General features: G+C 40.1%; 1 protein-coding gene across 5 annotated transcripts in view; it reads left to right on the forward strand.

Moving 5' to 3' along the window:
* Positions 1-14,169, forward strand: part of Magi2 (membrane associated guanylate kinase, WW and PDZ domain containing 2) — a 1,455,764-nt gene that overhangs the window by 988,927 nt on the left and 452,668 nt on the right. For all 5 annotated transcript variants that reach the window (XM_051152089.1, XM_051152090.1, XM_051152091.1 and 2 more), the window contains exon 6: positions 11,808-11,887. In XM_051152089.1, the coding sequence (XP_051008046.1) occupies positions 11,808-11,887 (80 nt within the window). The remainder of the gene's footprint in view (positions 1-11,807; positions 11,888-14,169) is intronic.

The following is a 14,169-nucleotide window of genomic DNA, read 5'->3' on the forward strand; positions in this document are numbered from 1 at the left end:
ATACAATTGTAAAAATATTCTTACTTTGCGCTTATAAAGCAAACTTTGCTCTTTTCATTCAGTCATGAGGAGAAGGGGTTTTAGAAGACAAAAGTCATGCCCTACATTTGTAGCAAATAGTGGGGTCTATCTGGGCATGATATGATACAACCAAATGATTCCAGTATTATTCTCTTCAGTCTTCCAATATTGCTACTCATTCATTAAAATTTTTGTTCTTGCTGTCAGTATTATTTATTATCAGGTCAGGAAACAAGGCAAACTGTCGTAAACAGTAAACAACATTTGAATTTTGATCCTGCTCAGTACAGGATGAGCCTAGACAATACTAAGAGGCTGTCTAGTTTCTCTATTGTTGCGAAAAGACACCATTGCCAAGGCAACCTGTTCAAAGAAAGAGGTTACTGGGGGCTTGCTTACAGTTTAGTCCATGACCATCATGGCAGGGAACATGGCAGCAGGCAGGCATCGTAGCGGGGCAGTATGTGAGATTTTATATGTTGAGACATCATAGAGCTAACTGGCGACGGCTGTGGAGCAGTAGCTGAGAGCTTACATTTTGATCCACAAGCTAGAAGCAGAATGAGAGAGATAGTTAACTGGAAATCACTGGGCTTTTGACACTTCAGAGCCCACCACACACTTCCTAAGCCTTCCCAAACAGTTCTGCCAATTGGAGATCAAGCATTAAAATATGAGCCTGTGGCAGTCATTCTCATGCAACCCAAAAGGAGGGCAAGATAACAGGCGTGGCAAGATAAAGCAGAGCTGCCCTGCTATAGGAATTATCCTTATAAAGACCCTCAGCCCTAGGTGAATTAGAGATAATCTACTACTGTTAAAATCCTCAGAAGTAGCTACTTATTTTTCATCTTGCTAGCTCGTTAGTCCTTTTGAAAGGTAAGCAAGGAATTGACATTTTCATTTTTTTTTTCTTTTAGTTTTTTGTTTTGTCTTTTAATCTTTTCCATGGTGCTGTAGGGAAGGATCAATCAGAAATACATTAGGAGCAGAGGGAGGTGTCATTTGGGAATTAAAACAGAGTGAGGAAACGATTCATTTTGATTGTGCCCAGAGAAGTGGTACCAAGGTAGACACACCTAAGGATGTAGGGGAAATGAAGATGTGCAGAGTGCAGCCCAAAGTGACAAGCACAGGAGGCAGTGAGGGTGCAGCACTCTGCCAGGTTACTGTGCAGAATGGAGGCAGCCCCGCCCACTCCTCATGATGAACTTGCTTCAGTCTCATCTCGCCATCCATCCTTGGCATGGGTTAGTGTGAATCCCCAGGGAGGTACCTGGACTGAGACAGGAGCTGTGTGTTCTTTGGTCCCTCTTTTCTACAACTTTTTATTTACTCTTCCTCCCTAATCTGCACCGCCCTTTCCTTCCTCAACTTCATTTGACAAAAATCAGTGTTTCCACCCAATATCTTGATTTTGCAAGTACTTTTGCTGTTGATATCACAAGGAATTTGAGAATAACTCACTACTATACAAATTCTCTGTAAACAGGGACTTTCGAGAAAGAGACTGATAGGAGGAAGTTGATGGGCAGTGAGAACCTTCTGCCCTGAGCTATGATGCTTCTCAGAGGATTCCTGGAGCAAAGTCACAGTAACAGGAAGCCAACCAAAAAGGACAGGTGCAAACACATGCAAATCTTGGATGGCTAATTAGCATGGGCCTTATGTATAACTTTTTTCTTTTCTTATGGGTAAAAAAAAAATTCAATTCTCTGAGTAATTGTCAGAAATACCAATTTTACTCCCTAATTTAAAATAACTAGTTTACTTAAAATGCAAATGGTACCGTTGCCTGAGTAAATAAGCTAAATATTTATGCAAGTGTTTTAAAAGACAAAAAGTAGAGTGATACAAAGAAAGCTGATAGCAGGGAGGAAATTTTCAATGGATAGAGGAAAGAGCTTCTCTAGGTGAATACTTGCTCTCCCAGGACCCTGAAGGTCAGTGTCCCCTCACCAGACCTTTATTGCCTGCAGCAACACACAGCACCCTGCAGGGACCTTCCTCATCAAACTTTACTGGAATTCTGGCTCCTGTGAAAATAAAGATCATTATAAAATAGAAAAAAGTGAGATCTCTGTTAAAAATTGGTATATGCAAATTTATTTCTAAACAGAACTCTACTCTGAAACATTAATAAGTATATATATAATTAAACATGAATATAAGTGTTATAATTTTAATTACAGTGACAAGTGATTCTATTTGTTGTCTATGTAATAATGTTTGAAAATTGTTATTGATTTTGTTGGATATCACACAATGGTTTATATGAGTCAGGTTTAGTTTACTTTTAAATGTATTTGGTGTGTGTGTGTGTGCACGCGTGTGTGTGTGTGTGCGTGCGTGTGTGTGTGTGTGTGTGTGTGTGTGTGTGTGTGTGCGTGCGTGTGTGTGCCAGAAAGGCATTGGATCCCTGGGGCTGGAGTTAAAGGCAGTTCTAAGCTGCCAACGATAGGTGCTGGTAGCTGAACTCAGGTCCCTGCAAGAGCAGGAAGCACTCAACTTCTAAACCACCTCTCAATCCCAAACTGCTTAGTTCTCAAGAAGTCTTGTACTTAAAAGATAATTTTTGTTGTTGTTGTTCTCACACTGATGAATTAATGAGTCATTTCTGTTTCCCACATTCTAAAGCCACTTTTTTTTTCAGGTGAGGTAAAACTTTTTCTTTAATTCTTTTCTCATACATTACAGCCCCACCACAGTTTCTCCTCCCTCCATTATTCTCAGTCCCTTCCCCTACCTCTCCTCTCTCCCAGATCTACTCCTCCTCCATTTCCCTTGAGAGAAAGGGAGGGGGTGGGGGGGAAGGAGGGATCAGGCCACCCAGAGACATCCACTGAACAAGCTACAATAACACTAGACACAAACCCTCATATCAAGGCTGGATGAGCCAACCCAGTAAGAGGAAAGGGGTCCCAAGTGCAGGCAAAAGAGTCAGAGCCTTCCCAATCTCCACTCCCACTGTTGGGAGTCCCATAAGAATACCAAGCTACACGCCATAACATATATATGCACAGGGCCTTGGCCAGTCCCGTGCAGGCTCCCTGTTTGTCACTCCGGTCTCTATGAGCATCAATGAGCCCTGCTTGGTTGGTTCTGTTGGTTCTGGTCTCCTGGTATCCTTGATCATATGGCTCCTACCACCCTTCCTCTCCACCCTCAGAAGGGACCCTCTGGCTTCACCTGGTGTTTGGCCGTGGGTCTCTGCATCTGTTCCCATCAGTTACTGGATGACACCCCTCTAATGACAACTGTGTTAGGCACCAGTCTGTGTGTATAGCAGAATATAATTAAGAATCGTTTCCATTGACCTTTTTTTTTTTTTTTTTAATGAAACTCATGTTTGCTTCTATCCTGGGTCTCTGGGCTGACCAGCCTCTGGTTCCTGGTCATCCAGGCTGTGTCATGTGTGAACTCCTCTGGTGACATGGGCCTCAAGTGGGACTGATCGTTGGTTGGCCACTCCCACAATTTGTGTGCCACCATTACTCCAGCACATCTTGCCCAAAGGGCAGATTGAAGGTTGTGGTTGACTGTTTGGTGGCTGGGTTGGTGTCCCAGTCCCACTGCTAGGAGGCGTGCCTGGTTATGGAAGATGGCCAGTTCAAGCTTCATATTTCCCCACTACTAGGAGTCTTCACTAGGGTCACTCTCTTAGATTCCAGGGAGTTTTCACCACACTAGGTTTGTACATCCTCTCCAAAATACCCCCCAATTACAGTTGTCTGTCTCAGTACTACCTTCCTCCATCCCTCTTAACCCACCCCACCTGCCTAATTCCTCCTGGTCCCATCCCCACCCTCCCTGCACAGTTCACCTGAAAAATCTATTTTATTTCCCCTTCCCAGGGAGATCCATGAGTACTCCATTAAGCCCTGCTTGTTACTTAGCCTCTCTGAGTCTCTGGATTGCAGCTTGATTATTCATTACTTCCCAGCTAATACCCACTTAAAAGTGAGCACACACCATGCTTGTCTTTCGGGGTTGGCGGTTACCTCACTTAAGATGATCTTTTCTAGATCCATCCATTTGCCTGCAAATTTTTTGATGTCATTGGTTTTTAACAGATAAGTAATATGCCATTGTATAAAGATACTACATTTTCTTTATCCATTCTTGGGTTGAGAGACATCTATGTTGTTTCCAGTTTCTGGCTATTATGAATAAAGCTGCAGTGAACATGGTTGAGCAAGTGTCATTGTGGTATGGTGGAGCATCCTTTGCGTATTTGCCCAACAGTGGTATAGCTGGGTTTTAAGGAAGATCTATTGCCAATTCTCAAAGCTACTTCTTTAGATGAATGCTGAATACAATTTTTTTTATCATTTACAATGATGTTTTTGTGGGGAGAAGTGACTATCTGATAAAGTACTTTTCACCAAAATTCTTTCATATTATGAGTGATCATATTCTCCCAAACATATATTAAACAGTAATAATGACTAATATCTGGCAATTTTGAAGACTATAAAGGCTGGTAAATTCCTTGACTCAGCATCATCTTCATTAATATATTATCATTTATAATAGGCAGAACATTCATTATAAATTCAAATGAGAAATATGCAAATGCTATTTTGAATAATTTATCCTATGTTGAATGCCTTTATTTTTCCAGGCTGTGTTTACATTACCTTAACAAAAATAGCTAATATGTTAAACATTCACACTCTGTTCATTTAATCCTCACACTATGAATATGAGGCTTACATAAGTCAGTAGCTGCATGCCAAGAATTTGTGTAACCACAAAATGATAGAGCCAGTATTCCTTTCTTCTGTTTATTTACTATATACACACTGTGTGCCAGAAACACTTTTAAACATGCAATAGTCAACAAAACTAACAAGCTCCACGGTTGCATGCTATTTCCGTGAGCCTCGCTCTCCACAGGTCCACTCTAGTGTCTAGTTTGCATATTGCATCACATAGCTACCTTCTGAAGGACTTGACTCATCCTCGTCCAACAGATGAGATGCTGAGACAGCCTTGGATAAGTAGCAGTATCAAAGTCCTAATACATAAACAAATATATAAACAAACATTAGCCAGAGTGAACTTTTACACTACAAGTGCTTTTCGTCCTGTACATTTATTGACCGGAAATACCCTATCCCAGAGGCTAACTGTTCCGTAGAGAAGAGTAGCCACGGGGTTAATCTTGACTGACATGCTGTGGGAATCCCATTAAATTGCTTCTTTGTTTGGCAGTCAGTTTAGTTAGTGACACAAAAGAGGCTGCTATTGCTCTGGCAAAAATCAAAGAGGCAACAAGAACCTGCTTGTTTACCACCGCCTTCGAGAACGGTGTGGACATGATGTCATCTTAGGAGACGCACTTTGCTCTGTAGGGACTCACAAACATGAAAAATTTTGTAGTTGTATAAGCTTTTCAAACCTATGTCAGGGATGAAATTATTTTTAAACTCTATACATACACATACAAATGCATGTGCATTCACGCCCGCGCGCGCGCGCGCGCGCGCACACACACACACACGCACACACATCTGTGTTTCCTTGTTGTTTATTTCCGATTCTTGTTAAGTTTAGGTAAATCACCTTTAATTGTGTCCAACAAGAAAACTGTTCACAGCTGGGCATGGTGGCTCACACCTTTAATCCCCGCACTTGGGAGGCAGAGGCAGGCTGATCGCTGTGAGTTCAAGGCTAGCCTGGCCTACAAAGCGACTCCAGGACAGCCAAGGATAATCCAGAGAAACCCTGTTGAAAACAAACAAACAAAAACAAAACAAAAAAGAAAACTTTTCACTTGTTACCTAGAAGATGAAATACTTTGGAAATTTATCATAAAGAAATAGAAACTATTTTTTTGTATCTGGAAACATTAGAAAAATACTTTTTCTTCTAAGCTTACGACGTTACTTCCAGGCACAAAACTTGACTTGGATTTACTTCGTTATATTTTTAATAAAAGTATTATATATAACATCATATTTTCCTCTTTATACATGTTTTCCTGTACCTTCACAAGTTCCATCTTTAAACTCCAGACAAAAATACATGTTTTAGGCAAAAATCTTATGAAATAGCCAGGCGTGGTGGCACATGCCTTTAATCCTAGCACTCAGGAGGCAGAGGCAGGCGGATCACTGTGAGTTCGAGGCCAGCCTGGTCTACAAAGCGAGTCCAAGACAGCCAAGGCTACACAGAGAAACCCTGTCTCCAAAAAGCCAAAAAAAAAAAAAAAAAAAAAAAAAAAAAAAAAAAAAAAAACACTTATGAAATTTAAACCTCTAACAGTGAAAACAATATTTATAATAAAATTTATATTAAGATGTTTGTTAAATGCATGAAAAGAAATCTGATATAGAGCCACATACTCATATTCTTATGAGAAATTATAGGAATATTATTTAAGAAATATTCCCCATTAAAAGTCATTGATAATTGCTTCGTATGGGGGCTGCCTCTGTCTGAATATGAAAAGATGTAAGAGTTGTTTTACTAAGTAATATCTTGAAGCAAAAATATCCAGAGTTAGTTATCATAATATATATCAATCAATTACATGTATTGCGTTTCCAATATTTCCTATTAGAATGATAATAGAGAAGAAAGATCAAAGCTTTGGGAAGTGAGATAATCCTGAGATTTTTATTGCTGTGATAGAGGATGGAATAAATCTAGGTGCTTTAAAATAATTCTTGTTTAGATTTTAATGAAATGTAGTCAACAGTCTGTATTATTTTTATTCTGAATCTATGCAGTGACTGCTCCGGAAACCTGAATATCCACACACATTTTAAGTATCTAGTAACTCAACCTCTGTTAGGTCATAGAAAATGGGACAAAGCAGCGATGAATTAGCAGCACTCATCCAATTTAAGTTGTAAAAGAAAACAGTTTCAAAATTCATAGAGCAGTGGAAATGTTGTTTTGGTCAAGCTGACAATATGAAAAAGAAAACGAATAAAGGAGAGAGAGAGACTGAAAGGAGAGAGAGAACAGGAAGGAAAGCACGCCTTTAAACCCAGTTTGGAGCAGGTTGCTCTTAAGGATTCATTATTTATACCTAAAAATGCGGTTTGCATCCTGACAGAAAGAAAAAAGGAAGACAAGTGGAAAATATGGAATGGGGGAGAAAGTGTGGTGCAAACTGTAGGAAAATCTTAAGTTTTGCTCCCAGTGAATATTCTGCCTATTAGTAGCATTTTTTTCATTAACTTACTTTTTTCTTTTGACAATGCATGGAATTGAAGCCAGAGTTTTATACTTATTCCACAAATACTTTACCCCTGAGCTATTTCTCCAGCGATTATTTTGGTAGTCTTTACTATGACTCCCAAGACTTAATATTCATATGCAAATTGTACAAATATGAGTTCTTTAAAGGACTTTATTCTAGGGTGGAAATGTCAAATTTGAAGGAATGAAATTAAATCCTTTAGCGACGGGAATGGAGACTGTAAGCTGATAGGAAGAGCATTTTTCTCAGTGGAGTTATTGGTGCCTACTCACCCCAAGTGCTCTCTGTCACCTCTATGCACATGCAATTTAATACAGCAAATGCCCACTGAGTACAAGGCAATCAGCACTTTTGGAGGATTTAGTGATTACAACCTTCAAGTGGTTAGTATAAAAATTTTCTAGACCGGCAGGGGATTGGACTAGTTCCCTGACAACCACCCAAGGGAGGGAGAAAAATATCTTCCTATGAGAGGGGGGAATGGACTTAGAAACAACAGGCCTCTTTCAGACAGTAAAACACGTGAGTGTGGGACTCCCTTAGATCTGGGTTTCCACGAGCCCCTTCAGTTTCCTGTTTTAGCTAGGCAATCTCGGACAAGTTACCCAGGAGAGCTCAGCCTTTGCTTCTGCATCTGTAAAGTAGAAGTAGTGATTTTTCAGCCACGAAGACTGCTTAGCATTAAAAGAGGTGAGGCGGGACCAAAGCAAAGCGAGAGGTGGGGTCTGCGGCTTTGCCTCAACATGACCGTGGTACTCTCATGTCAGAAGATGAGACATGATGATTTAGCTTGCTACCGTGTCAGCTTGGCAAGGGTCAAGGATTGGGCATTCCCAATCCACTTGCAAGGCAACCTGTGTGCATCTTCCAGAGCATCTTGATGGGAATTTAAACTAGAGTTTTGCATTGGAATGAAATTCCAATTCTGGTTTATCATAGCCGTCAGTGGGTGTATAGTTTAACATAGGAGTTTGAGATAGATAGATAGATCGATAGATCGATAGATAGATAGATAGATAGATAGGAAAAACCATGAGTTTTAGATTTTCATTAAATAGGACATTAACTAAACCTGAATCGCCATTGATTGATTATTTTCCTGAACATGTAGCTTCATCTATAGAAACATGTAGATCAAGACATTACTGTGACTCAGAGCTCCTGGAAATATATGTTCCATTTGCCCACTAGAATGAGAACAGTCTCTGCACAAGCGGAACCTAAATAGGTCCCTCTCTGTTAAAGCTCAGTATAAATAAGTCTTTCTGTAAAAAGCACTGTATAAGATTGTACTGCACCAGCATTTTCTTTTAATGTCATTTTTTTGTGGCACACGTCTTGGATAGATACGGAAAATTGATGCCAAGTACCTGAGTCTGCTGCAGTTGGGGAAGTGAAGAGAAATGCCTTCCTTGAATTTGAGAAAAGATAACACACAGATTGGGGGTGTGTGGGGGGAACTCTCAATGATTGCATTTTGTGTGGTTTCCTGGCCAGCATTAAATCCTATCCTCAAATGGAATTATTAAGGTTTAAAATACATAATTTAAGGGAGGTGGCAAAGCTATTTAGTGTGTTGTCTCCCAAATGCATTAAAAATATCCCCTTTGTAAGGCCTCTTGGAGGAGCATGCAAATTACAAGGCTGCTGAGAGCTGCTATTGAAAACTACTGTGCTGTGTCTTCGCGTGATGCTTAAGACAGTTACTGGAGGTAACTACTGCCCACATTTCTTTCAGAATCATTTTTGAAGAGCAGCTAAAAATACTGTTAACTCTAAGAGACTCAATCTGTCAAAATGTATTAAAGTGACACACCGCTAACTCTAGTTTAACCTGAAAATCCCCTTCTGTAATGAAATGCTTTATATACACTCAGGAAAGCAGCTCTCTCTCCTGAATTAGCCAGTATTGGAGACCTATGCTAGTGTGGTATAGAAATGGTAATTTGCCTCCCTCAGTGGCATACTAATGGCCCCTTAATACCTATCCATAGACATATTTGCTTTTACGAGTAGGTCTAAAGAACTTGGAAATTACTTTTCTCCAAAAGAGATAAAGAATTTAGAAAAGCCAAGTGGGGCTGTTTCGTCCCTTGCCCACCTCCCATTGTATTCCTCTACCTGATATAGACACAGACATCAAAGCAAGTGTGCTGCCACCCACCCCACCTCCCCCCACACAAGCATCTGTGCACTTTTCACTGCAGCTAGTGTTTCTCCTCTATTAAAAAGCACTGCCGTACCAACTGCCAGTGTTCTAATCCCCATATGCAGAATATTCAAAGTCTCCAACCTCAGTTAAGAGGAAGAGCATGGGTTATGTTGACATCTGATTGGGACATGAATGGATGAGCATGTCCACAATAGTTTCGGTGCTCTTGAAACTTGATAGTGTGCTGCCACCAGATTTACAGAGGTCAAGGTGCCGGACTGACTGTAAAAGCTGGCAAGCGTGCTGCCTGATCTCATTCCCTGACTAAATCATTAGAGTTCCGTCCAGACGCATCTGTTGCTGAAGAGCTCGCCCAGCTGAGGCAAGTTCCAGGTAGGATGCTCTCCTCACGTGAATGACAATATGACAGTGGGACTGCCTCCACATCTGGATTTGTATAATGCACAGAGCTTACTGTCTGGGCTGGTTAGTTTTCAGGATTTTTGTTATGTGTGTTTCTCAACTTGACACAAGCTACAGTCACATGGACGGAGGGAACAACCTCAATTGGGGGAATTACCACCATCAGAATGGCCTGTGGACATGCCTGCAGCCTTTTCTTGATTAATGATTGACACCTGGGAGCAGTGTACCCGCTGGGCAGGTGATGCTGGGTGTATAAGAATTAAGCTGGCAGAACAAGCTACTCGGCAACATTCCTCCATGGTTTCTGCTTCAGTTTCCACCTCAAGCTCCTTCCTGGACTTCTCAGGAGGATGGTCTGTGAGGTAGACATGTGAGCCAAACAAACCCTTTCTTCTCCCGAGCTGCTTCGTGTCAGAGTACTCTTCCTAGCAATGGAAAGCAAAGCAGGACACTGTTCTCGAATCAGAGATACCCTCCGTATAAGCAGATGAGCGGCGGCCATCTAGGAAACGCTGCTTGGAGGATACTTTGACATATCCGTATGGCTTTCCAAAGTCCGTCTTGGCTCCACCTTTCCTTAGTCCTGGCTTGAAATCTCCTTAGTGAAGTAGAACAGAGTTTCATGATTCTGTTAATGACTATTCTCTGTAGGAAATTTTTTTTTGTGGGGGGGGCAGGGGGGGCGGGGGTCTTCACTTCCAGTATATCTAATTGTCTAGCTAATATCTAAGTCTCTGCTAATACTGGAGAGAAAAGTACACAGAACGTGTGCCGTCATGAACATCTTGCGTGCTGTGGATCTGTGCTCCAGTTCAATGCGATCTGGACATAACGTCTATCTAACCTGTTTATTCTTTCTTTTCTGTTTTTTTCATTGCCCTTTTTATGGTCCATTGTATAAACCTCACACTTCCCAGTACCTTGACTTTGTCTATTTTCTTCTTGAAGTCTGCACAGATACTGAATTCCTGGGGATTTTTTTTTTCCCATTGCTCCATGAGCTCCCTTGGTACAGCTGTACAGTGTCAACTGTTTTGTTCTAATGACATTTGAGCTATTGAGTAGTTTTTGAATTACAATGAATAAGCATCACCTGGGCTTCTTGTTAGTAATGGAGACGTTGTAGCAACCACCTGCCCTCAATAAATCATATTTCCCCTCCCATACAAAGCCAGGACTGGGTAGTTCTGAGAAGACCCAGAATGCATTGCTAAGGTTTACCAGGTGATCCCAATGCAAGTGATGCCAGGACCCCTTTAACAAGGTCTCCTGTGAGTACATTGCTTTTGCTTTTAGATTTCTAGAGTAAAAACGAGAAACGTTTTTTTCTAAACAATATTTTTTGATTCCTAGAAATTCTATTCCAAAATTATTAGAATGAAAACATTTTTATCTATTCCTCTCCTGGCAGGGATAACAGTATTTAGGAGTGAGATAGCTTAATGTGAGTAAATAAAATTGCTATTAATCACTTCAGGAGAAAATGTAAGAATCCCAGAAACATGCTATAATTTGCATCACTTTTGTACTGCCTCTGCTAGCTCTGTAGTTAACAAAAACAATTGTTTATGAAAAGGGCAGATTTAAGATGAAAACAGCGCTTCTGCAAAAGGCAGGAAACGGTGTCAGAGTGTAAGGACTGTGCTCTCCCAAGTGGAGAATCCTGTATTTGTAATAAATTCCTTTCGCTCTGGATGAGTTCTGCATTTTCAATGAGGTTAACTTGGCAACATTCTAGTTGATTTTAATAAAAATAGCTGCTTTGAGGACAAGGAGCTGAGGTTGCCAAATTTACAGCTGCCTTGCACAATCACTCTTACACCTCCTTCAGGGCTACTTAGAACCAGTAAGCAAATTAAGTGTATCGATTGCAATTTTGTTGGACTAACCCGGCTTATTTCCTTTCTTTTTCTTTCTTTTTTTTTTTTCTTAAGGAATAAACTTGATTCCTTTTAGTATGTGCCTTTTCAGAGTGATCTCTTTTCTTTTCAGCCATAACACAAAGACAACATCATGGCTGGATCCACGACTTGCGAAAAAGGCTAAACCTCCAGAAGAGTGCAAAGAAAATGGTAGGTTATTAAGTTTTTATGTTTTTCAGCAGTGAGTGCACTTTGAGGATGATTGTGATTCTTAAAAGAGGTTCTTATGTAAAAAGGCAGTGATCTATCTGGCTGAAACCATGTCTAAATGTAGTATTCACTGCTCAGCTAGCAGAGCCTGAACTCCGGCATTTCAGTGGGGCCATGTGGTTGGTTTACTGTTCCTCCCCGAGGAGATGCTGCCGTATAGAATATCACATCTCTGTCATCTCCGCGGGTTCTGTTTGACTTCTGGCTTGACTTCCCACACACCTACTAAGGACTTTTTGTTTGCAATATGTCTCTCTAAGGATTCTGGTCTTTTAGCTGGAGTCAGATACGGTGCATAGAAAAAGCAATATTGCAGAACTGTAAATAATACTTGATGTTCCCATCAAAGGCAACAGCATCCTGCTAGTTAGGAAGGAACCAGTATTGTAAAGAAAGGTTTTGGTCTATAAAGAGATAGTTGAGCAAAACAAATAATTACATGAGTGACCTAGATGATCTTCAGTACATTGCAGGTCCCAGCAGTAATGCAGAAGTGTGCTTAAAAATGGACTGCTTGCGTGGATGAGAAGGATTTTTAAAATCCAGGCTTTGTTTTTAAATTAGTAAATTACATAGATGAAGCCTGTAATTGAGAATTCTTATAATTTCTAAAAATATGTCTACAAACACTGAGTTAAAAGACATTTTATCATTTACTTAAAATAAACACTATACTCTCCAAATGATTTATTATTTGACCACATTTATAGCCTATTATTTTTTCATCGAATTTTTGGAGCTCTGTATGGGAGCATATACCATTGATGGGCACATAAAGGCAATAAGAGTGAAGGAGAATATTCAAACTTTAAAAGAAAGTTTGTTTTAAGTAGAAAAATTATTCAATTCTCAAAGCTCTCTTTTTAAACAATAACTCTAACATCCTGACATAACAGTGTGGGTTCTTATTATAAAAGCAGGATAAATTATACCACCAAGTTAAATTAAAAATTAGAAAATTCAATTTTATGTACAGATAAATGTATATATAACCAATTCTAATCAAATCTATATTTAACTGTGCTTTTATAGTTTTATCTATTACTATGTTTTAGAATACAATTGTGCATGGATGTAGTCTATGCCATTAATATATAACCTGGGGTTTTTTGGTTTTATTTTGTTTTGTTTTTGCAAAATTAGTTTACATTGCACTGACACGAGTAAGACATGTATTGCACACTGTGATAGAGTGTAAATTAAAATGACCTCAAGTGCTATATCTGAGAGTTGCAATTTACTTAGGACACAGGTGCATAACCTTAGTATGTTCCCATTAAAATGACTCTAACAATTATTCCATTTGTGAGCACTGCACTCCTCAGCTGTCTAGCTCCTTCAAGTTGCTCTTTTCATTTGAAATAAACTACTAAGATTAAATCTCTAAGTCCCAGGGGATGTGTACAGACAACACGTTGCATTTTACAATATTCCACTGCTTATTTTTTTTTTTTTTACATGTCTATATTTCTCTGGGTTCTCTGGATGGTAGACGCTCAAATGCAATACTGGTGTCCTAAAACTGTATGCCACTGAAAAAATGAGATGTAGAGAGCACGTGGTCAGAATGTCTCAGTGCTGGTAATTACTGTTTGCTTTCATTTCCTACAAAATAATTCATAGACAATCCATATATTCCCAAGATGCTGGGCATTAGAAACTCACATTTATTTCCTTGGAACACTACTATTCTGGATGTGTGATTTGTTTTTCTTGCCAAGAAAAGTGCTTTTGGGTAATACTGCTTCTTGTGTTTTTTGTTCTTTCCTTTAAATAGCATGAATCACTACTGACTGTTTACAATGTGAACGGCGGGGGGGGGGGGGGGGGGGAGTTGCTTTGGAGGCTGCGGGTGAGGCCAGTTGTGCATCACAGTCAGCTGAGACATACTAGGTTGATGTAGTAATTTTCTGAAATCTGGAATGTGTGTAAAATGTGTATCAGGAAACGGTAGGTCTTCCACATGGTGGGATGTTTCTCCAGATGAGATGAGCTCTTTCTCTGCCAGGCAGAGAGAGTCACTGTCGGTTGCCATAATCCAACCTAGAATGGAGCCAATCTGAAGTTGGATTGAGTTCTGGTGAGGCACAGCCAACCTCTGGTTTGTCCTCATTCTCTGTGTGCCTGAATTTTCAGCCATCGTCCTAATGTAGCTTGGCAAATGCTGCCTGGGAAAGGGCCAGGTGGTATATTTTCGGCTTCAAAGGGCACCTCAGCATCTT

This window comes from Acomys russatus, chromosome 10 (assembly GCF_903995435.1).
Source record: "Acomys russatus chromosome 10, mAcoRus1.1, whole genome shotgun sequence".
Classification (NCBI taxonomy): Eukaryota; Metazoa; Chordata; class Mammalia; order Rodentia; family Muridae; genus Acomys; species Acomys russatus.